General features: G+C 41.4%; 2 protein-coding genes across 9 annotated transcripts in view; one reads left to right on the plus strand and one right to left on the minus strand.

Moving 5' to 3' along the window:
• Positions 1-13,973, minus strand: part of MAEA (macrophage erythroblast attacher, E3 ubiquitin ligase) — a 48,919-nt gene extending 34,946 nt beyond the window's left edge. The window contains exons 1-2 of one of the 5 annotated variants that reach the window (XM_056490917.1): positions 5,725-5,820; positions 4,121-4,310 (exon numbers count right to left, since the gene is read on the minus strand). Coding sequence is in view for 1 of the 5 variants with exons in the window: in XM_056490914.1 (XP_056346889.1) it covers positions 13,589-13,657 (69 nt within the window). In the remaining 4 variants the exon portion in view is untranslated. Of the gene's footprint in view, positions 1-4,120; positions 4,311-5,724; positions 5,821-13,588 lie in introns of those variants that run through there. The other 4 variants (XM_056490914.1, XM_056490916.1, XM_056490918.1 and 1 more) reach the window with 4 other exon arrangements.
• Positions 13,974-14,378: 405 nt separating this feature from the next.
• Positions 14,379-25,141, plus strand: part of CTBP1 (C-terminal binding protein 1) — a 233,234-nt gene continuing 222,471 nt past the window's right edge. For 2 of the 4 annotated variants that reach the window (XM_056489049.1, XM_056489052.1), the window contains exon 1: positions 14,379-14,519. The gene's annotated coding sequence lies outside the window, so the exon portion shown is untranslated. Of the gene's footprint in view, positions 14,520-18,530; positions 18,791-25,141 lie in introns of those variants that run through there. The other 2 variants (XM_056489050.1, XM_056489051.1) reach the window with 2 other exon arrangements.

Genomic DNA, 25,141 nt, shown 5'->3' on the forward strand with positions numbered 1-25,141 from the left:
ATGCTTGCATATACTGTAACGTAATGTTTTGTAAACCGTATACACTTCTCAAGGGCTAATTATCAGCCTGCAAATAAATATTTAAAGAAATATAAATAATATTAAGCCAACTGCATACAGGGCTAGATCAAAACAAGTGAGAGCAGCTGGTCAAGGGAGGCAATCTTGCCCCTCTACTCTGCTCTTGTGAAGCCCCACCTGCAATGCTGCACCCAGCTCTGGGGCCCCCAAATACAAGAAAGATTTGAGACTGCTGGAGCAAGTCCAGAAGAGGCCACAAAGCTTATCAGCAGGCTGGAGCCCCTCTGCACTGGAGACAGGCTGAGACAGCTGGGGGTGTTCAGCCTGGAGAACAGAAGGCTCTGGGAAGACCTTATGGCACCTTTCAGTACCTAACAGGGCTGTAAGAGAGCTGGAGAGGGACTTATCACAAGGGCAGGGGAATGGCTTCAAAATGGCACAGGCAGGGTTAGATTAGACATCAGAAAGAATTTCTCTGCTGTGAGGGTGGTAAGGCCCTGACACAGTTCATCCAGAGAAGCTACAGATGACTCATCCCTGGAACTGTCCAAGACCAGGTTGGGTAGGGCTTTCAGCAACCTGCTCTAATGGACATGGCAAGGAGGCTGGAATTAAATTATCTCTAAGTTCCCTTCAAAGTAAACCATTCTATGATTCTAAACCAGCAAATCCTTTACACAGCATCCTACAATGCTGTGTATATTATACATATACATACAATGCCATGTATATGTATATAATATTGCTTTTACACTCATTATCAAGATTTTACTGTGACTAATTTTTTTCTTCTTAAGGTTTTCTGAATGTATCTACATGTGCACACTTTGTACTCTCTCCATAAATTGAATATATAGAAACAGCAGCTGAACACACTCCCACTTCAGCTCTTGCTTATTTCTAGACTCAAAGAAAACAGCCTTTAGAAAACACGTGATGAGAACATACCATCTATAGCCTTTAACAATATCAAAAGGGAGAGGAGAATACAAACCATTTTCCCCTCATAGTAGTTCATTAATTATAGTGATCAAAGCTTAAAAAGCTTTGCTACCTCAATGGCATTTATATTGTTGGAAGTTAGACATCCAGACTGGACTTATGTTCATTGTAGTACTTTGAATTCTATTAAGCAGCTTAATGGCATTTTGAGAATGTGGTGAAGTTTAGCCTATTGCACACTTGAGCTTCTACAAGAGACAGTCACCCACTGAGCACCTGGGGTTTACAAACAAATTGAATACAGACACTGCTGAAAGGTTCTCTGCTTGGGATAGAGTACCGCATAACAAAACAAACATCAACTGTGGCGAGGTCTTCTTTGCAGAGGTGTTGGACTTGCCCAGCCACAAAAGACTTCCGAGTCAGAGCTAGAAATCCAGCACTCATTACCATCGCAGCCAACTTCATTCAACTAGACATCCACTTCATTCAACTAGACTTCAAATAAGTAATTGCAATTACCAGGGCCTTATAGACACAAGCAGCCTGAAGAAGATGAAAAGCATCTACAGAATTGAGTTTTGTGACCCAGCTACAAAGGACAACAGGGTCTCACTTCCAAATGCCTTCTTTGTCTTTACTGGTAAAGGTCTTCTCCTAAGCCTTCCTGATGATGAATGAGCAACTGAATCTGGGGAGAGAGGTACTACTCACTCATGTAAGAAGTCCAAAGCAAGCTGAGGATACAAACATATATAGGAGCAGGACTGAAGAGAGAGCTCTTGGATGACACTGCAAACCTGATACCATTGCTGGAATGTCACGGTGAACAAGAAAAGTTGTCTATGATTGAAAAGGGCAAGCATCGTGCCTCTTCTCCAAAAAGAGAACTTGGAAGATCACAAAATCTACAGGCTGGTCTGCCTCATCTCAGTTTTTGTGAAAGTTACAGAAAAAAAAAATTGTATGGAAACTATTTCCAAGCTTAAAAAGGTGACTAGGAATAACCAGCCCTGATCTGTCATAAGCAAATCAAGCTTGACAACACTGTTTGCTTTCAGTGATCTCTGAATGGCAGGAGCATGCTGGCAGCCTTTCATGCCAATAGTAGAGAGGTTTTTGACATTGTCTCACTTGTGGCCAAACAGGGGAGACATGGACTCAATGGCTGAATGACTGCATAGAAAGGCTCTAAGAATAATGGTCAGTGGTTCCAAAGCTTCCTGGAGGCCAATTGCAAGTACTACTTGACTCTCCAGGAACGTTATCAGCTCCAACACACGTCATCTTCTACCGTCTGCACTACAAAACACACAGTCAGAAAGCTCACAGAGGACAAACTGGTAGAGTGCTTGATAAGTGGGTGTCAGAGCCATTCAGAAAAAATGACAAACTGGTGAAATACACAAAGAAATTTATGAAATGTAATCAAGGCAAACTCCAGGGTCCAGTATCTGGCACAAAACCACTCCAGCCTTTAGCACTCCTGGAATAACTGGCTAGGCCCACCACTGCAAGAAAAGATGCAGAGGTCCTGATGGACAGCAGGTTGGACATGAATCAGCAACAAGCTCTCATGGTAATGAAGGTTAATCCTACTCCAGGCTGTATTAGCAAGACTAAAGGCAGTGCATTGAGAGGAGTGATTGTTTATGCTCCGCACTCATGCAGACTTATCTGGAATACTGAGTTTCATTTCCAGGTCACTCCCTCCCTCCCCCACCACCCACTAAAAAAGAGATGCTAACAAACTGGATAGAGTCCAGAAGGCTGCCACCATGACTGTGAGCTGATTGGAGGATTAAAAAAAAAAAAAAAATCCAAGAGAAGCTGAGAGGGGCAGGCTTGCTTCCGTTGCAGAAGGGAAGGCTACAGGGAGTTGGAAGCGGCACAATCTGATAGACGCTTTCCACCACCAAAAGGTGAAGGTCACAGATAAGAGCCAGCCAGGCTTTCTGGAGTTACAGAGCAAAAAGGAAGAAGGCAGAGCTGACAGTTGTCACTAAAGAAAATTCCAGCTAGACATAAAAAGAAATATTTCAATTAGAAGACTTGGTAAACACTGGAACAGCAGCTCAGAAAGGTGATGGAATCTCCATCCTCAAAAACTCTTAGAACTTGGCAGGACTCTGAGCAACTCAGATTAGCTTTGGAGTTAGCCAAGGTTCAAGCAGACGTCTGAATTTAATACTGTCTGCAGAAGTACTTTCCTACCTTAATTTAATGAATTCATCTTTGCTGAGACATCAAACACATTTCTGTATGATCATCTAAATGACCATACCAGATAAGACCAAAAGTCCCCTCTCTGTCACTGTCTTTTCTCTGATGATATCCAGAAACAGGACAGCACGTGAAAAAAGGCAAGAATAAAATTACTAATCCCAGTCTTTTTGGGCTTCTTGAGCCAGAGATGGGAGTTTAATAGTAGAAACACACAGGGTTGCTATTGACCTGAGTTTTAGCACTGCAATATCCTGTTGTGAGACATTTCACAAGCTCACAACTATGTGAAGAAAACTCTTTGGTTTTGACTTTTCAACTAATTTGAAACCCTTTTGTTCTTGTTTTGGAAGCAAAAAAGGGAACCCTCTCTTTCTCCCACATACTTCTCACATACCTTGAGATTGGAGAGACTCTTTCTAAACCATTCCTCAAAGACAGACTTTCCATCTCTAATCATTCTTGCCCTTCCATAGACATTTTCCAGTTCTACTACATCTCTTTTCAGGATGGGAGAAGGGAGAATATAACAGTAACTCATACTACTTGAGAGAAGAAGGATGGATTAAAACCATGGATTTTAACTGCTGTGTATTCAGTTCTCCATTTTTCCCTTTCCCAACACTTCTGTCCTGTGTTTGTCAACATTAATCTGACCACTAAAAGAAAATATTCACTATTAGCCCTAAGATCCCACTGACTAATGATGATAATTTCCAATTCACTTATTATACATATAAGACTAAGATTAATTTTCCTTCCACCATACCTAAAAACTGTATCACACTGCACTTGTCTATACTGAATTTAATATATTTTAACAGCCATTCAGTCTCTCACTGTTTTTTCTCTAATGGTTCACACTTGGGCTACATCTGTAATACCATCAATTATCTTAGTATCATCAAGAAAACTGCTTCATCTCAGCACTTACTCTTTCTTCCAGGCTGTTCAAACAGTTGAATATCACCAGGATACCAGCAGAATCTCAACACAAATCTTCCTCCAGAAGATTTCTTCCATTACAGAAGCTGGCTCCTAAATCTTGATGCTTGTTTTTTATCTTGCCCAGTTCCTTATCTGCATAAGGACTTCAGTCTTTCTTGCAAGAGTTCCTGGTAAGGCTTATCTCCAAAAAACATTCAGTAATATGAATAAACTATCAACCAAGTCCACCTCACTGCCTTCTTCAGTTTTATAAAAACAACTCCAATATCTTTACATGGCATGCGCTTTTTAAAAGTCACATTAATTGATGTACATTTTTCCATATTGGATTAGTCAGGATACTATTTTTGCATCAATAAGCCATTGGTTGGAAGGGAAAAAATCAATTACATATATTAAGAATCTCACTAAAATTTTACTTAAAGTAGAAGCATGGAAACAGTCTTCAACATTATCTTTCTTCCACAGCTATCCAACAAAATCCCCAGACTACTTTAGCATTTATCAGAGAATTAAGAGCAGGACTGAACACAGGAGAAAGGGATTTCTCCTAAGACAAAAAAGCTTCTTATAACAAGTGTTACATGCTGCATTTCTACTCCTATGGAGGTATAGGATGTTAGGCCAAAGTCTAATGGCCACTGTGCAAAATTCCAAATACCACCGTGATGTTGCCCACAAGTTTTGCTAACTGGTACAGACCAACACTGAAAGACTCTTACACATTTCTTTCATGACTGAAGTTTTGAAAAAAATGTAAGCCTTTATTCTCCTCCAAATCTTTAGCTTTACACTAGACTTTCAGCACACCAGTTCTCACACTGATCTGGTCACAAACTACAACATGGGCCAAATTCCTTCTTTACTTACATAGATTCAACCCTAAGGAGCTCCAAATAAAAACACAATCACTTTCAGACCACAAGATTATTCAAAATGTTTCTAGCCCACAGTAACTGCATAGATGAAACTAGTTCAGATGCAGCAGAAAAAAAGTAAAAATCAGTTTGTATGGCTTTCATTTGGTTGTTGGGAATTACAGAGTAAAAGTGAGACTTCAAAAAAGTCAATTGAAGGAAGAAATTGAAGGAAGACGTACTTGGTTGTAAAAATAAGACCATTAACTATTCTCCAGACTCTTGTTTACAGGAATTTTCAAAGGTTTCTTTTCTGAAAACTGATTTTCACAGAAAACAGTACAGACAATAAAAACAAGCATCTTTTACATAGGTTTGCAATTCTGTAAAGAACATCCCATTTTCCTTCAGTATTTGACAGGAAGTAATTAACTGGGTCTAATCAGTACCAATTCCTACAGAGGAAACTTTTAACTATACACCCTGACTTGACAGATGTGTGTGCATCTTCTTTCCTCAGTGTTAAAGTACATTGGCTGAAAGTAACTCCTTCACACATAAAATGTGATATTTTTAAAAAACAAAAACCTACATTGTGTATCTTTTCAAATTAACTCAGTCATGAGCAGGAGGGAATTAGAAATGGATTTTTAAAACTCTTAAGTACATGAAGTCACAAAACTAGGGGACAGAAAAAAGAGTTTCAAGAAATAAAAAATAAAAAGAATCCTACCCGGTTAGGTGGGGGGAACCATTACAGAACTATGCTCTCCTTTCAAGGGTCAAAAATGGTGTGCTTCCTCTCCTCAACTGTGTTAGCTTACAACACCTGAAAAGCACCAGAGATTTGTGTGAATCTACAGGTCTCCAAGACAATTCCATTGAAGACTTTGAGATATAAATAAGTTTTTTTCAAATGCCCCTACATGAAATTAAGCCTGGCCAGACAGCTACAGAAAACAGAGGAGTAGTGATGAAATTACCTTTCAAAAAACTAGAAGCAAAGACAACTTAGCACTACTTTAGGCAAGAAGAACAAGGAAATACAGGAAGATGTAAGAAAATAAGCATCTCCTGAAGAGTTTTAATAAACAGCGTCAAGAGAAAAACTAAATCCCACAAGAAACACCTTGAAGAATTCATCAATTGTCTTGAGACTTAATTAGATCACCATGCTCACTGCTTCAACAAAACAGAAAAGTAGAGGACATCTATTATATATGACACCATAGAAAAATGAGGCAGGGTACAATAAACTACTGAACATTTTCCCTCAAAGAAGTAACAATTAAGCACTTCCATGCAGAATTACTGAAATTCTGTATTATTATATAGTTCATTTTTTCCTCAGTGATTCATGGATTACTTCAGACCAGAGTCAGCATCATTATTTCTCACTGGACTTATCTAAAATGTAAATTATACCACCACCTCTTCAGTGAACACTTCTGATGAGTAGCTCCCATCAATTCCTTAAAATACTAATAATTTTTCTTTGTTCTAGGCAAAATCAGGAGAGGAAAATGAAGTTAAAAGAGTAGTAGTTATTTCAGGAATGGATGGATTAGAAAAATGTCATGATTTAGGTTAATTAGGTAAAAGCATTAAAATAAAATCTAGAAGAATTATAGATCCAAACAATGTAATTTCATAAGCCTAAAAGCAGTCGCAGGTAATTTGGATTATTAAAAAGTAGTAATTTTTAATAACAGTTTTAATGTTTTGGAAGGGTAAAGCCTAGTAGCTTGCCTTAGTTACAAACATGTCAGTTTAACAACTCAGGAAGACAGTACTGTGAATTCTAGAGCAGCTGTATCTCCAAAGAAACCATCGTATTATTCAAACCTGCTACTTCAATACAGGAGAGAATGAGCAGCAAAAATTCTGGGACTATCCATCTGCTACATACATACTTAGTTAACAGAAGCAATCACACTCCTTTAAAATATTATCCTGTTACACAAACCGCAAGTAACTTATTTCTGAATACATTATCAACTTTTGAACAAGGCTTCCCACAAAAAAAAAAAAATTAAGTGCTTTACAAAACCATTTTACAGTTAGAGAAAAGTGTCTTACATCCTTCTATAAGGAAGTTGACAGTCATTTTAGAGCCCTGTCTAAAACCACCCTGAGGACATCAGAGGTCAGTCTTTTTCAATGCACTTGTTTATAGCTGCCACCCTAGACTTACACCTCAAAAGAAATGTCTTTGCTTTTCTTCTTGTAGTAGGAATACTGGAGTATTAACAAGAACTTAAGCATTCCTCCGTGGCCAAAGAAGCAGCTGAGTTGCAAAGCTAAGGTCACCCAGCAGGTTTGTGTCCTGAGCAAGTCCTTCCATTTGTTTTGATCCTTCTTTCTTCTCCAAATATTTGCTCATTTTAATCACAGCACCACCTCTCTACCTCTTTCAATGAAAGAGGTTGTTATCCTCCTGTGTGTTTGCACAGTCCAGACACCATGATACTGCCTAGAGATCCCATTTCCGATCAGATTGCTCCCAAATAACTTGTTCCAGCCAGAGTGACATCATTTCTTTTAAGACAATTAAGCATTATCGATTCAAATTAGCAGATCCATATTAGAATATATGGATGACCAAAGTTCTACTCAGTCTGTTTTACTCTCATTTTCACTGGTTTACAAGTCAAGTCAATCCACAGAGCTCTTAAGAAAAGCTGACGTAAATCAAAAGTTGTGAAGCAGTTAAATTACTGGCTATCAAAATAAAAGTATTAAAAAAAAAAAAAAAAAAAAAAAAGCTCTATTTAAATCAAATCTCACGTATTGTAAGTAATCAATTACTTTGGCATATTTTACTTTCTGGGTTAGCAAATACTTCCCACATAGTGTATCTAGTGTAAGTTGTGGGAGGCTAAGTGTACAATGCAGGCAGCTTTTTGACTTAACAAGGACTGATGGATGCTGTCACTGTGCCCTTACAGCAAATACCCATCTGCCAGAACAGTACTTCCCTCAAAATCTGTGAGCCTGAAAGGCACACTCTTATGCTGATTATACAAGAACCACTGATTTGAAAGACAATGGGAAGATGCTTAGGGAGCACACCAAGTAAAGCATTTTCCTCCCATTACAGTATCTAGGAAATGCTTGAAGCTCATCTTTACCCATTTCCTAGCTCTTGAAAAACACTCACTATGCTAAGACTCAAATGTATGTCAACGTTTAAAGATCCCAATGTTCTAGCACAAACATTATTCCTACACCAGAAAATATACACAAACCAAGCTCACAAGATCACAGGCCACTGTCCTGTGAAAACACTACAAATGGTACAACTCTAAATTGCAACATCAGTTAAGTGTTCCCTCTGAAGATACTAACAGGAGATCTTCTGTAAGATGTTTGAGAATACTTTTCCTTCAAGTATTTTCCTACAGGCACAATGGGGTACTGATAATCAAGCAACAGCTCTAGCTCAGGACCACACTGTTATTGCCTTTTACTGTTTTCTTCCTTCATTAATCACTTTAAAATATATTTTATAGTGAGTGGGCAGGGGTGGAAAAGAGACCAACAGGAGCCAATTTCTTCATCTACTTTACAACATTAAACTTCTTACAAAGCTCCATAGTGTTAGCTTTTTCTTAAAACAGTTCTTTAGAACAGAGCCTAGCACAGGAAAACAACAGCAGTAGAAAAGATGTCACACTTTGCTCGCTCATACACACACACGATGTGTCAAAACAGGAAGTGCATTATTCAGCAGCACAGGAACGCTCGGCATGGACACTGAACACACTTGGTGAGTCAGAGCACCCAGGTTGAAGATGGATTTAGTATGAGATAAGTGTTCATGATGAGTTAGTGCAGAGCTGTTACCAACATCCAGGCTTAGCTTATTTTGCCAACATTCTTTCTGAAAAGCACTTAGATAATCTAAAAACGGGCCTACAAGAGACCTGGAATGGAACTTTCTTCAACAGCAGGTAGTGACAGAACAAGGGGGAACGGCCTCAAACTAAAAGAGGGCAGGCTTAGATTAGATATGAGGAAGGAATTTTTTTTGTTGTGAGGATGGTAAAACACTAGAACAGACTGCCCAGAAAGTTGCAGATGCCTCCTCTCTGGGAGCGTTCAAGGCCAGGCTGCATAAGCCTTTGAGCAACTTGGTCTAGTGGAAGGCATCCCTGACCCTGGCAGGAGGATTGGAACAAGATGATCCTTAATGTTCCTTCCAACTCAAACCATTCTATCATTCTATCATGATATGTATTTTTTTACATTGATGTACAGACAGTGAACTAAATGTTACAAGCTGTTACTTCTGTCTTAAGTTCTGCTTGAACCACTTTCACTGAACAACTTTTGCTGCTACCTGTTCAAAGTTTTGACAAAAGTACTCGACTCCTAAAATTAGGTTCAAACCCAACTTAGAGTAAAGCTTATAAACATGAGGAAAAAACAAAGTACTGCAACCAGTTATGCAAAAAATTAATCTCGCAATTCTTCTGACTTGCTGGGTGAAAAAGTTGATCTGTACTGTTCAACATCTCCATTAGTGACTTGGATGATGGGTCAGAGTGCACCTCCCCAGTCTGCAGAGGATATGAAACTGGGAGAAGCTGCTAATATGCCAGGCGCTTGCACTGCCATTCTTATGGATCTCACCAGGGTGGAAAAATGAGCAAACAAGAACCCCATAAAATTCAACAAAGGGAAACGTGAAGTCTTACATTTGAGAAAAAACAATCCTTTGTACCAGGACATGCTGGAGATCCACAAGCTGGGAAGCAGCTTTGCAGAACAGAGCCTGTGGTCCTGCTGGACAAGTTGCCCATGACAGCAATGTGCCCCTGCAGCAAAGGCTACCAACAGCACCCCAGGCTGTGCTATGAAAAACACTGCCAGGAGATCAAGGAAGGTGATCCTTCCCCTCTAACTAGAACTTAGACCCACCCGAAGTGCCATGTCCAGTTTTGGTTCTCCAGTACAACAAAAACATGGACATACTGGAATGAGTAAAGAGAGATCACTGACAGATTGGACAATCTGACATGGGAAGAAAGGCTGAGAGAGCTAGGACTGTTAAATCCAAAAAAGGCTCAGGGGAAGCCTTGTCAAGGTACATGAATACCCCATGGGGACAACAAAGAAGATGGAGCCAGACTCCTCTCATAGAAGTACAACAGGCAATGGACACACACTGAAATACAGAAAATTTCTTGTCAACAAAAGATTACTTTCTTTTAGTATTACAACAGCAGGCAAACACTGGAATAGGTTTATCAAGAGAGGTTGGAGTCTCCATCTTGGGAGATACTTGAGAACAGTCTGATCATTGTGCTGAGCAACCTGCTCCAGCTGACCTTGCTTGGAGGGCAGGCTACTGGACTAGATTGTTTGTAGAGGTCCCTTCTAACCTCCGTGGACTCAGAACAGAAACAATATGCACTTCATATAATCTCCATCTCCTACATGTTTCTCTGTAATAATCCAACAACTGCATTTCCATGAGAAATTAGTATCTTATTAAATCTGCTGCCAGTATTTTCCCTGACAGAGCTGCCAACAAAAGAAACCAAACAGTAGCTCTGAGAAGGCACTGACATATCCTCTGTTTCTACAATTCTCCTGTTGATCAACTTTTTTTTAAAGCAGTAGCAGACTAGCTAACCCAAAACTGCTGGCCAACAAACAGCCCAAAATATTTTCAAAAGTGATCATTCCTGCTTTTGGATCTTCCATCTTCCACTTCTGAGGTCTTAGCCTATACAGCTTGCTATCAGTTTCGTAATTATCCATACTTCTAAAGATATAGATGAATTATCTAGCTTCCTGTCATCACTTGTTTATTAGTTTCAGCAAAGAACTATGATAACAATGTTCGCATTCATTCATTTTCAAATTGTCAGCTTTCATCTTACATGCTCTCATCTGAGACTACCAGAACTTCCCCATCAATAGGATTAAAAAAAAATTCCACAGCAGTCTGACGGAAGAATAGCTGACAACCGTCTTGTCCTTGAGAAGAGACTGGAGGGGGCAGGAGTGGAATATTCAAGAATTATTTTGTACATTTAAAGAGCTTCTCTAGATTCAGCTGAAGAACTCTATTTACTTCTCCTGAGCTGAACTGCTGAAGAATGGCTGAAGTATTTCCACTCCAGCAGCAACCACAATTTAGCTATGGAACAGGGATTTCCCTCTACAGTTTGAAGCACTCTCTCACATGCAAAGCGCTCTGTGGAACACACTGTAAATGCAGAACTATTACACAACTATTATCTAGTGATGCTGGCATGAGGAAGCTAGAGGGAGGAAACAGGAAGGATATAAATACAAGTATGCAATCTTTTATATTTTACTCACATAAGGGAAAATCACCAGCGTCCAGAGTTCTAAAAGAAATATATGAGTTACTGTGTTGGTGAACAAAATTTAAAAAATTAAAAAGTGATACACCTTTTACACAGCATTTAAATAAAGTGGAAATAAAAATTCAGAGTCTCAGTCCCACAGAAACTTGTAGGCACCTGACTCCTAAAGATCAAAATGAGATTTCATATCAACTTACTTTAGTAGACTTTAGCCTTAGTTTTCATTTCTCTGTGCTGCTTTTTCACCTCCACTAAAATATTTTGATATATGACTCACAGCTAAGAACATTTCAGAGGACACATTCAAAAGATTTGAGCAGACACTGTTATGGCAGGTTTTTTTAAACAATGAAAAATGTTAAAGATTACAGGAACAACCCAGAAGTTGAATGGCTGCTGGGAAGAGTCAATAAACATCACCTTTATTTGGAAATTAAGAGTTTCAGTGCAAGGGTGTTTCACACACTTACTATTTAGCTTGCTAACTTTACAAACAACATTCCATTCTGTTATGTATATTTTTGTTAAGATATTTTAGGGAAAAAGAATGCTTGGGGAAATACGAGAATTAGTCCAAAATATTCTCTACCTTTTAAATGGCTGGCACTTTGACAACTCATCTTAAGTCATAAGCACCAAAACAAAAAACTCGCTGATCCTCACTGCCAGTAATTTTTCAGGAATGTAGCAACCAAAGCTGTGGTAACAACTGGAATACACCTAAAATGCAGTCTTAAAACGATGTTCTTAACATTAAATGCCTTCACATTGTTCTGGCTATGGAAAGGGCTAGAGAGCTGTTTACAGGTATTTTAAAATTTAAGCCTGATGCTGTCAGGTTCAAAGTACTTCTGGTGACAGAAAGGTGCCTTCACACGTAAAATGGGAATCAATACTGTCCTGCTTCTTGGGACCTGTGCAGAAGGGAGCTAGTGGAGGAAGACATGCACAAGAGCATGGCCAGAGAACCCGCAGAACCAACACTGCAAAGAGCACACAATGCATGGGAAGAACACAGCCAGAGAACCTGCAGAACCAACACTGCAAAGAGCACACAATGCATGGGAAGAACATGGCCAGAGAATCCGTAGAACCAACACTGCAAAGAACACACAATGCTCGGGAAGAACACGGCCAGAGAATCCGCAGAACCAACACTGCAAAGAGCACACAATGCTCGGCGTGTGAAGGCACAGCATGATCTCAGAACAACGAAGTTGACTTTGCATAAACATCTTCTACAGACGGCAAAATGTGTATATGCTGACACAAGAGATGTTTAAATAAGCATTTTATAATAGAGATCCTTCTCCCAGGTCTCTTCCACAGTTGCTGCTATTTATGTGGGAGACCTCCTGTATATACAACAGGAGACTTCAAACAAAGGTTCCCGTGGATTCCTATGAGCATCATCCTTGCATTTCAACAGTTCTCGGAGGCAGTGAGCGTTAAGGTCATCGCTGAGTCCTTCACCTGCCTCACAACACCTGGTTAAAGCCCAAGACCACCTATGCAGCCTTGGGAGACCTCCATCCTGCAGGCAGACCTAGTATCTCAAGGAGCAGCTTTTACTGAACTGTATTTTGCTTATTCGCCTCCACAGCCCTCCAGCACGTCTGTCTTTTTTTTATATTTTAAGCTCATCTCCATCTTCGGGGGACCAAGCAGCCAGGGAACCATATTATACTGCCACCTCCATTCCCTCCCCTTTAACACGTCTCCTAACAACGCCACGTAGATCCAGATAATCATCTGGGATGAGCACTTCAGGCAGCCCTCGGTGTTCCTGAGGGAGTACGTTCCACTCACACACCCGAACCCGTCTCCCCCAGCCCGGCTCTGTCCGAGCCCACTCCCCCCTCACACCGCCCCTCGACCACAAGGACCTCACTTCTCTCCCAGCTCCTTTCCAGCTCTTTTTGTGTCCCCAGCTTGGCCCGGGGGCCTCCCCCGTCCCCTCAGGGCACGGAGACACCAAGGAAGAGCCGCATATTCCAGGCACGTCCCTCTCCCTCGGCGAAGGGGGATGGGAAGAGCAGCAACAGAGCGGCACCAGCGAGACGTCAAGCGGAGGAAAAACGGGGACAGGCGTGAACTACGCGATAGGAATCGCTCCCCACCTCCATCCCACAGCCCCGGGGCTCCCGAGGCGGGAAGAACGGGGGAGAGAAGGGCTCCCGCTCTGCGCTGATCAGGCGGGACGCTGAGGGCGTTAACGCGCTCCCCCCGCGCCGGGGGCGGCCCGGCACCCACCTTGAGAGTGGGGTACTCCTGCACCTTCAGAGTCATTGAGAGCTGAGCGGCTGATTCCTGCACCGCCATCTTGGATCGGGCACCGGCCTCCCCCCTCCCTCCTTTCCCTCCCGCCCTCCTTCCCAGCGCGTCCCGGCGGGAGTACCTACGGCGCGCGCGGCATGCCGGGAAACGGCGCGCGCCCCGCCCCGGCCCTCACGGACACGGGCCGAACCAACGCCGGGCACTCCCCCCCCGCCACCCCGCGCCGCCGCAGCTTGGTACGCTCCGCGGGGGCGGTGACGGAGGGAGAGCGACGGCGCGCCGGCCAATGAGCGGCTCCCTTCCTCACGTTCCTCCGCCGTGAGTGTTGGCACCGCCCCAGAGCTCGGGGAGCCGCGCCTGAATGGGCAGCGGTGTGCGAATGGGCGGGGCCACGTGGATGCGCGGACAAATCAAATGGGATTACGGCATCGGGATAGGCGGGATTTGGGGGTTATGGACACCCAGCCACTCAGTGGAGGAAGAGAGCGATTTCCCATGGCCCAATCAGAACCTGGCCTGGGGCTCTGTGGGCGGGGCCTAAAAGTAAATTTTGCTCGCGACTTCAAACGGCCGTTTTAACAACCCCGAGGTGTCCGGGAAGAGGAGGGGCGGGGCGCGGGGCGGGGCGAGCTGTGATGGACAGCACCGCCAGCCAATGCTGTAGCCTCTTACATTGACGGGCAGGCTGCTGAACCAATGGGAGGCGCGTCTGGGGCGGGCGGGCGGGGCGGCGGGCGGCGTGTGGCTGTGTGTACATCGGGGGGGCGGGGCCGCCCCCCGTGAGTTCCGCGGGGCGGAGGGAGCGAGTGAGAGCCAGTGAGGCGGAGACGGCGGGAAGAGGTTTAAATAGCGGAGACGGCGGCAGCCCCCTGCCCTCGGCTCCCCGGGCCGGCGCCGAGTTTCCCCGGTGAGCGGAGGCGTGGGGCGGGCGCAGCTTCCCGCCGCAGCCGGGCCGGTCCCGCCCGCCCCGCGGGGGACTGGGTGGGGAGGGGGGTGGCTCCGTCCGGCCGCCCGGGTCTCTGCTGGTCCATTCACGGGTCCCGCTGCCCTCGCAGCCGCGCCGGGGAGCGGAGCCGCCGCCCCCGCTGCCCCGGGCGCTACAGGTGCGGAGCTGGGGCTGCTGTGGCCGGAGCCGGGTGCGCGGGCTCCCGGCGGGATCCCCGGCGAGCTGTGGATCTCCATGGCTGCCCTCAGAGGCTTTGCGTGACCCGCTGACCTCTGGCCGGTCCCTGTAAGGTGACAAGCACCGGTTTAAGCGAGCATAATTCCTCTGCCGGACGTACGTGAGTGTTTCCATTAAAAGAAAAGAAAAAAAAAAAAAGGGACGTGATCCTGCAGAGTTCCTACTTGTGTGTGCGAGGGAATAAAACCACTCTTGGAGCGTCAAACCTAATGGAGAAGCTGCTTTCTGGGTAATGCGTAGCGGGCAGTATCTCGATGTTCGGCTCCTCGCTGTGACCGGGGCACTCCGTGCGTGGCACGGGGTGCAGAGACAGACAGACAGACAGAACTTCACCACACCAAGCTTACAGCAGAAGGGAAATGTCCCCGTAGCACCTGTACCTGTAGCAAATACAAACTTCATTCTGCTGCTGAAGTCGGTGTCAAAAGTTTAGTTTCTTGATGCACTGGCAGCAAATGTGCTTCAAGCAGTGTGCTGCTGGAATCTGAGGCTTTAAAGAGACCCCAAAACCTGAATCTATCAATAACTGTGATGGGTTTTTGTCTCCGTAAACATTGTGGTTATGTTTTTACTGGCTTGCAGAAGTCTGTGGGAAAATAAACACCAATACTTCCAGGAGGAGTGAACACATTTAACTTTCATGGTTTGAAAAGTATGGTTTTTTTAGGATATTTGATGGCATTATTTATGATGTGCATAGACCTCATTGCACTGAAAGTATCTGTATCACAAAGGGATGGAGGGTAAATAAAAGGGAATGTGGGAAGTCATGTAGTTGAGTGTTAGATTCTCTTCAGCTCTCAACTCTGAACTATTTACTGATACTTACTCACAGCTGCCCTAGCTTTTTGCCTTGTGCTGACCATAACCAGCAAATGTATGCCTCAACATAATTTACCAAGCCCACACCAGGTGCAAAGCCTTTACTTGAGGAGTGTATTAGTAAAAACCTTTGTGTTACACCTGGGATTAGCATTCATGTCTAGACACGATCTTGGGACCAGATCCTGCAAGAGGATTTTTATAAGGGGGATTTTGACTCCATTAAGGTTCTGTGCAGTGAATGGTTCACTCTGAGCTGCTTGGGTGGAGGATCGAAAACTTTGCTCAATTGTTGCTGTATCTGCAAGCATAATTATGTGGCATTGTAAAATATTCCTGTTCTTCCTGTCTGTCTTAAATATCCTGTAAGCTAATATTTAGAAGGAAATTTGCTCTTCAGTATTCCCCATGATTAATGGTACTTAGCAGTTTGAACCTGGCATACCTTAACTCTGTGATGCTTATGGGGACTGAAGAACTGTCACTTGCCCTGTAATTGATCAAGTCATGTGTGTATTTGTCTAAGACACTTATTTGCAACAGGTTTTGTTTATATGTAATCTTTTTATGGTCCTTTCTGATAATACAGTAGCTAATTTATTGTAGCACAGATGCTCTGTGGATACAGGTTATGTGCTCAAACTGTGTCTGTCTTTAAACTGAAGGGTTATTGGTGAAGCTTTGTCAGACATTAGTAGCCAGAGCTAAAGGGGTTGCTTAATGGAACAGATGGCCAAGCAACCATCATGTCAGAGAAAACAGCATGTATTCGTGTATTCTTAGTTTAACACAAGAGGGAGCATGTCTAATCTTTAACCTTTAAATATTGCAACTTCAGGGAGGAAGCTTGAAGTGTTGAGTGTCAACTAATTTATGTCCAAGGCTTCATGTGCAAATATTGATACAACCTATGCATATTCCTGGCCTGTTTTCAGCTTTAGGCTGCAGCTGTTGATTTATAGTGTAAATGTTGGTGTGATAAATGTGGGGATGAGAACTAAGCTAATGATCATTGGAAGTTGTTAAAATCTGTAGTTTCCTGCTAAATTAAACAAAATATTTATGGCTATTGTTATTCCTGAGTATGGTTATTAATATATAAAGGTTGTACTTTTTTCTTTTATATTAGGTTAAAATATGTCTTCTGCTTAACCTACTATACAAACTTATAAAGCCAAGTCTTAATTTAATTAAATTTAGCTTAATTGCCTATATACCTTTGCTTTTAGAGTTCTTATAAATCCTACCACTTTATTCTTCAATAGGAAGTATGGAGTTGGATCTACTAAGAAGTTTTGTACTGTACCTTCTTAATTTTTTCCTTGTCCCCTGGTGTCATAAAAGGAAGATGAAAGTCAGCTTCCATTTTGTATTTCTTGGTATTGTCCAGTTGAATCATAATGTGTTAATGTTTGCCCTCATTCAGTGTCTTGTTAATGTGAATTAGCAATTAGTTTGCCTTAAGCAGTGTGCACAGAATAGCCCAAACCTTTAGGAGAACTTCACTCATTTGTTTCCAATAGCCTTCTGCTTTGCTCCAGATTAATGATCAGAGAAAAACATCTGTCTACCATTAAACACTGCATGAAAATTATGTGTCCTTCAAGAACATAAACTCTCTGTGTGTTATTTGGTGGAGCAGAGCAGAATCCTCAGCGCTCTGCTTTCACACGCTGAAGAAAACTGCTGTGGATTGAGATTTTACCACACTTGCTTCTCTTTCCTCTCTGTGGCCATTATAACCCCAGTGCCAGGTGGCAGAAGTGAGTGGATGTGTCACCATCATGTCTTGTATTTGCAGACCAGACTGGCCTAAGGCAGGAGTGTGAAGGCCTGTTCTGGTTCACAGGTTGTCCCGCTGTTCAGTAGAGTTCTCTTCCTCCCAGCAGGTGGGTGTGGTGGTGTTGTCCATTATAATGTATTCTCCATGTTGTCTTGGCTATTCCTTATCAGTCAAGACCTATGCTTTGGTTTTCTTGCCCAGCAGGCTTGGGCTGCTGCACAGTCTTTTCAATAAAAGTGTATTTTTACTTTAAAAGAAAGTAGTAATATGACTGTATAGTTCACAGTTTGGAGGTTTTTTTTTTCCATTATGTTATTGTAACTTTAAATGTAACTGAAAAGTGTCTTAGTGTATCTGGCTTGTGTAAAAAGGCTGGTGAAGTTTTTTTTCTGTATCTGAGAGGAAATTGCCAAGAGTAAAAACCTAACAAACAAATAAAAGAAAAAGCCCCCACGATCAAAACCTTGCAATTAACAACAGCAGCAGCAATTGCCCTGATGTGCCACAGTTTAGAGTGTAGTTGTAAAGTAGTAAATACAGATCAAACACTTTGTTTCCTTATTTTAACGTGATTATAAGGACCCTTTCCTTGTCCGGGAAAAATGCAGATGCCCTCAGCAGTTTGGGTTACCAAGTTACCATAATGAATTGGGGTTGAGACCTCAGTAGAGGCTGTGCTGGATCGTCTGTGGGAGCATTTTCATATATCTGGTACCAGTCTGGTATCTTTCAGGCAATGTGTGTGTAGAACTTACTTAGAAATTATCCCATGTTTTTGCAAACTGGGTTTCGATGTTAAGATATGTTTTATACTGCTTTTATTAAAAGAAAAGCGAGGGGGGGCATTCACAATGTAGGTCAAATTCTTGTGAAGCCTCACTTTAAAAAAAAGGACTTGTATTTGCATAAAAAAGGCATGTGGGACTGCCTGACAAAGTGCACAGACTGCTGTAACTTTCTGAATGGTCTAAATGGGTGATTTAAAATGCCAAGGGAAGGGAGTTTACCTGCAATATTTTTGACCATAAGCATTTTTTTTTTTTTTCTGTTTTTCCTTTCTGTGTTACAGCCCCCTGAAAATGGGGGGGTTTAGAAAGAAAGTGCTGACACAGCCTTGACTACAGAGCAGTGCCCTGCGTGCTGCTGCAATAATTGTCCAGGCAGTGTTTTCTGCTTCCCTGCCATTGTGCTTTACATTCCTTCAACCCATTCCATTTTTAACTTTCCGAAAGTTTGGTATTATTGCGAGCCCCCGGCGTGTGTGCAGCCGCCGGAGGAGCGAGGTTGGCAGAGTAGCATGGACTTGTTAATCTCAGCCTGATCTTGTCAGCAACAGCAGAGCAGAAAAGGGAGAGAGGGAGAGAACTCCGGCTGGGGCAGCGCTCCAAAGGTTGGTGTGTGTTTTTGGGTGCCCGAATCGCGTCTCGGCGGCGGGGGCTCGGTGCGCGGGGGCTCCGCGGCGGGGCCGGGCGCGATCGGCCGCGGTGTTTGTGCCGTGCCGGGGGAGCCTGGGGCTGGGGACCGCCGCTCTCCGTGTGTGTGTGTATGTGTGTGCGTGTGTGTGTGCCGGAGGACGAGAAACCCTGTTGGTTCTCCATGCAAATGACCGCTTTGGTTGTAACAAAAGCCTTGATGTTGGGCTTGGAAAAATGATCTGACAGTGTAACAACCCCAGGCCACTTTCGCCATGTTTTTGTTTATTCATGTTTCATTCCGTTTTCCGTAGCTATCTCGCAGATGTTTCCAATTTCAGTGTTTGTTCTTGGTTTTGTTGGTTCCCCCCCACACCGCCTTTTTTTTTTTTTTTTCACACTGTCGAGCCTTTTTGGAGTTAGCAAGAAAACGTGTGAAAGAATGTTAACAAAACAGAGAGGTGTTGCAGATGTTTATACTTGAGTTCTTGCGTTGCGCCTGGCGATTCTGGCAGAGGGATTCAGTGCATATGAAGGAACGTAAGAAGCATCTGTTTTACCTACCGAGCCTGTGGTTTCGAAATGTGCCCATTGTAACTTGAATATTTACATAAACAGATGAAGTGAGCACGTTCCCGGTGCAGTGTGGCAAGTCGAGATTCTCATTTGTTTGCTACTGTTTTTGGAGGGGAGGGAGAAGGGGGGGGAATCCAAAAGAGCAAGGAAAGAAATATCTGTGATACAACATGTATGCTCCTAGATAAACTCCTGCCATCTCGGAGTGCCTTTAAATATTTGAACAGCTTCTGTTAAGTCAAATAATATTGGTTACCATGAGAAACAAAAAAGTCTAATAGAGTAGTTGAGCACATTATTGAAAATCTGAATGGAACATTGTTTCAGAATCATTCCAAGAACTGGATTAGACAGAAAACCTTGTCAATAATGGTCGTAGAAACATTTCAACCTTTTTGCTTCGGAGATCCTGGAAAACAGCAGTACACATATTACAGAAATAGCAGAGGTGGATGGTGTGCTATCTTGCAGTCGCATAAATTGAAATGTAATTGTCTACTAATGATATTAAAATCAGTTGGTTGTAGAATTTTATGCTTGATGAATGTATCGAGGCATACACAAATAAAATCTGAAATCTTAAAGGACAATGATTCAATGTCCAGAGCCAGTGGTTAAATCAGATGTGGTAACTATGGTGAGAGGTAAAGTTACTTAGCTTCCCACAGACCATGCATATGTGGATTTCTTTTCGTATAATGGAGATTAAGGAGAAAAGGATTAGAAAATCTAAAGAGAAATTTTGAGTAGGAGACCTGTAGCCTTGCTCTGGGAATTAACACTGTGGAGGCTTTTAAAAGAGAGGCAGGGTGGAAGTAAACACTCTCTTGTAATATATATTGATGATAATTCTAGAAAGGAGTCTTTCTGGTTGGGAATATCAACAGCAGCTCATGCATACAGGAACAAAATCAATCCTTTCCATATTAAAATAATCCTCCTACTCCAACAAAACAAAAGAAGAACCCAGCATAGATTTCCACATTACCAAGCGACAGCATAAAATCAGGTAAAGTCTGCTATTCAGAATGAATTAATTTTAGGGTTTTGCAGAATGAAGCAATATTGATTTATTTGGATTGCTTCGCATTCCTATTTTTAAGCATGTGTATGATACGTGTTTAGGATTTTTTTAAACTTCAAAAATGGTGGTCATAGGAAGTAGGAAAGAAAATCAGAGCTTAGTGTTCTAGCTGGTAAATATTGGGGGAGTTTGGACTGCAGCCAGAGAGACTTGGACCATGTTTCTGGTTTTCCTTGAGTTGAGAGGCTTCAGTGTTATCCTGAGCTTCTCAGGGAAGAACTTCAGATTATGCTGATCAGCTCCAAGGGGTATGGGAAGGATTGTCACGCTTGCACATAAAACTCTGGTGTTTTGAGAGAGCCACCATTGATGCTAATTAGTGATTAGCGATTTGAAGGCTTAGGAAACTGAAAGGGGAGTGGTCAGGTTCAATTTCCAGCATAGAGAGACCATTTCCCTGTGATAGTGAAAAGTGCATTTGCTATGTGAGTGCAGAAACATCTGGGGGACATGAGGTGTGTTCGGCTTTCTAGTAATAGATGCTAAAGTGTGTTGGGGCTTTGGCAATACATTAGACACATCTTTAATAAAATACTCTAAAGTTTTGTGTTTTCTTCTCCTCCCTGCCCCCACTGAGGTTGTAAAACACTTGTTTTATGAGGAGTTTGCAGGGGAAATGGTAATTGAGCATAGCCTAGACACATAGTGTTATGAGTTTTATGGTGTTTGTGAATTTGGTGGGAAATACTTGGAGCTTTTGTGGGTCACAATCCCACAATTTCCTTTATCAGCTCTCTAAGAGGATGTTTTCAGGTACCTGTTCAGGAGACTGGGTTCATATCACTGTGCAACACTGCAGGTTAAACCCATGAATGGAATGTACGCCTCTGGATTTGAGGCCAAATCATAAAAAATAGACCCAACAACAGTGAAATTCATATTTGTTACAGATTGTTTTCACAATAGGAATGATCAACACATTTTATTGATTTTTTTTTTTTTATTTTTAAATTGTCATTTCTTCAAAGGTATTAAAAATTCACTAATTGTATTCTGTGCTAATAAAGGAGGAAGAGGAAGAAAAGTAATTGAATTGCTGCTATCAGTGGACAATATTTAGCTTTTTTCTTCATGTTGGACTTGACATTTATGGAATGGTACATTGTTATTGGATTAATAATGGATTATTATTTCAGAGGAAAATTTTAATTTATATAGAGATTGCTATTTTAGATTGAAGCAGAAAGCTTCCATATCTAGAGCAAAACTCAGATGTAGCTATTGATGTGTAACAATTCATTTCCTTTCAGTGTGTTTTGAAATTGTTTTATCATCCTCTTTTATTAGGATGTATTGTATTTAAGAGCAATCTACCTGATATTTCAGGCACAGAATGCTGTATAACCTAATGGATAGGAATAGTGGAATTGGAAAAAATGCTATTGGATTAGGGCAGGTCAATTTACCTTTCTGTTTTCCATCTACAAAACAGGTGTAATGATAAGTCCTTCAATATCTGCTGATGAAATTTTGAGATAAGCAATATTTTGTCTTACAGCAGCATACATGGTGGATACTGGCATACTTGCATCAAAAGTCCTAAAACATTAAAAGAATTATAATACTAGTGATTTGATAACAATATACTTCCAGAAAAAAATTCAGAGTTAGTGCTGATGAGGCTTTTTCAGACACTTATGACTAATGTGGGGGTTTTGAAGGGTAGCTGATTATCAGCTGGCTGGTTAGTACCTCAAGAGTGAGTATTGACAGATGATACATGTCTGGTTTAGATCTTGAACAAAAGATGGGCCTTTATTGAGTTGTTCAGGTGCTCTGTTGGGATCCAGCCAGAAGTGTAGTTTTAGCAGCATCTTAGGATGCTGGAAAAAAGCAACCAGCCTCCATTTCCCCAGTGAGTCTATTTACATTAGTATTGGAGAACCTCTGGCCTTCCCAAATAAATTCATAGGTTACAAGAAAGAGAAGTCCCGTGCAAATGGTTGTGTTTGTGCTCACCCTCAAAGAGCTGAGTAATTCCATTGAAGTCACTGGGGCTGCTGAAATGAATAAGGGTTTTCAGCACTAAACATTGCAGTATTTACCTTGTTCCTTTTGAGAGCAGTCATGGAAATTCTACATTGGGATGTGGAGTTTGAAGTGCTCTCAGGTATTTGAGAAATGATTCTTTCTCCATTTGCACATTGTATTAAATTGTGTAAATTGGTTTCAGGTGCAGTGTAGGGTACATGGGGGCAGTTTAATGCTGAAAATTGTGAGACAGTATAGAAAGAATTCAAGTAGACTGTCAGCTTGTACAAGTTATGCATCACAGGTCACAATAAGGCTTTTCATTTGTGACTTGCCAAATCTGATCAGTTTAATCAAATGCCAGAGAAGAGCATTTACATATAAAACTCGATGACAAAATTTAGGAAATCATAGTTTGAAGTACAAATTGCACCTTAAGTTTTTCACAGTTTCCTTCATGTGTGACCCTGCTTCAGTTATCTACTCATATCTTTATCTTTGTAGACAGCAGAGTCAGTGTTTTGTTACTGAAAATGATCACTTGCTGTGGTGTGGTTTGGTTTGGGGTGTTTTCTTGATAATTGAAATAGCCCCTAACACTTCTAAAAATATACTTTTAATAAGGATAAGGTTTTATTCTAAAAAGAACTCTAATATTAAAAAACAATTTTTGCAACAGTATTCCATTTGAAAGGAGTATTTTTCTTCATCTAGAGAACAAGACAATATGGCTTAGTTTGTAAAATTTGTTCATACAATGGTATTTTCTGAGTACAGAGTGCCTGGAATATGTCTTAGCACATAAAAAATAGAATAAATAAAAGCTTTTGTATCCAAACAGCTTCTGTTTATATTTCTCAGTAAGAAATGTGTGTGTGGAGAAGGATTCTTGTATATTTGAGAAACTGAGTGTATGATTTGTCTTGTAAATTATGTCATTCATTATCATGGTAAATCTTAGAGCAGCAACTACATGACAGTTTCCCTTTAGAACAGTAAAGATTATGTGGTGTTTCTGTGGAAATCATTCTAACTTATATTGGGTTCTTGAGGTATTTCTCTGCCTTTCTCAGGTATCCATGTTTGGATTTTTAGAGGAAAGTTAACCTGAAATAATCTGATCTGTCAGTGCCTGTGTGAACTAGAATAAATTCCCAGTGCTTTGCAAGGAAATAATGATGGTTTGAGAGCTTTTGCATACCTTTTTGGTTTTTGTAGATCTTTCATAAATTCCCTGCTTTGCTTACTGATATGCCTCCAGAAAGAGTATGGTATGGCATTTCTCATATCTTCTTTTGAAGTGTAAAATGTATGTGTATCTTTTCTGGTGCTTTGTTTATGCTGAGCTGTGACAGACAAGTAGACATAAAGAATGCTATATTTAAAAATACTTAGAATAATATATTCTTTAAATGACAACTTCTTAGATCCCCTCTTCTTTCATCCTTCATCTCTGCAGTGAGGGAGTGGTATGAGGGAATGATAGTCATTCTGACTTTTTCTGACACATCACATAATTGATGTGAATTTGATCTAATGCAGTTACTGTATCATTCCTCAGGCCCTCTAGTACAAATAGATACAGAAAAAAAGTCCATGAAATCATTCAAGTGGAGTTCTGAGAAGCAGGGAAAGAGATGTGTTGCATTTACATTGTTGTGCACAGGTTGATATGTTTCCTCAAATGTTGGCACAGAAATGAAAGAAAAGATTCTGTTTACTTTTAAGGTCAAAGTATCTGGGAAGGATTCTCTAGAGAAACAATTGCCATTTCCCATTTTACTCTATGACTGTGGGACAGGAAATGGATTTTGCAGATTTTTACCTCCTGGGAAGTCAGGTTGAAGAAGGTAAAGATTGTTGTAGAGTCATTGGATTAAAAGTTAAGCAGACAAAATAATTTAATGGGTTTGGGATAGAGTGTATTACTTTTAGCCCTTTGTTTTTAGACTGGTTAAGATGTCAAAAACAAGGTGTGTCCATCCCTGTTGGAGCCATTAAAAATGTAACTTTTCTGATCCTTATAAATCTATATCAAAATCAGCACACTTGCATCCTGTCTGTGTATCAAAGTTTCTGCACCTTACTGTTACTTAATTTAAATGAGACTTAATTAAATCTATGTCACATTGCTTTTAATGTGAGCATTTCTGCCCACCTAATTAAGGGAGAACCTAACCCTGTGGAAATGCTAAAAGCTTGGTACAGAAAGGATTGCCTGCTCCTGCTGTGGGCAGCAGCATAAACCTAGAGAGAGCAAGAAGTTATCAGCACAGTGCACAAGTTAAAGGAATAGATTTAAGTTTCTAATTACCATTGCACACCAAAGTTAGTAGATGCATTGGTAAGTATGGCAGGTATTTCCAGCAGTCTTTAATGTCATTTTTAGTTTTGTATGCTTGCATTTGATTTTGTTCTGTATTTGACTGCATCTTTACTTCTGTTCTGCATTGTTTGTTTCAGTGTTTGTAGTTGATTGATAGAGTTTTGTCTTGCAGTAATGTGTTCTAAATGCATATACATAACTTTCTTTTTCTGATTTAGAGCCCATTGGCAGTTTCTATGCCTGCTACTAACAGGTTTCTTGGAAATGCCAGTAATGTTCCTTTGGATGTGTTTCTAGCTGGAGCAATTTCAGAATTGGGTAAGGAAAGGCACAGCAGTCTGGTCTTGAGTTGGTTTGTAAATTGTGGTTGTT

The sequence above is a fragment of the Oenanthe melanoleuca genome, chromosome 4 (genome assembly GCF_029582105.1).
Source record: "Oenanthe melanoleuca isolate GR-GAL-2019-014 chromosome 4, OMel1.0, whole genome shotgun sequence".
NCBI classification, from domain to species: Eukaryota; Metazoa; Chordata; class Aves; order Passeriformes; family Muscicapidae; genus Oenanthe; species Oenanthe melanoleuca.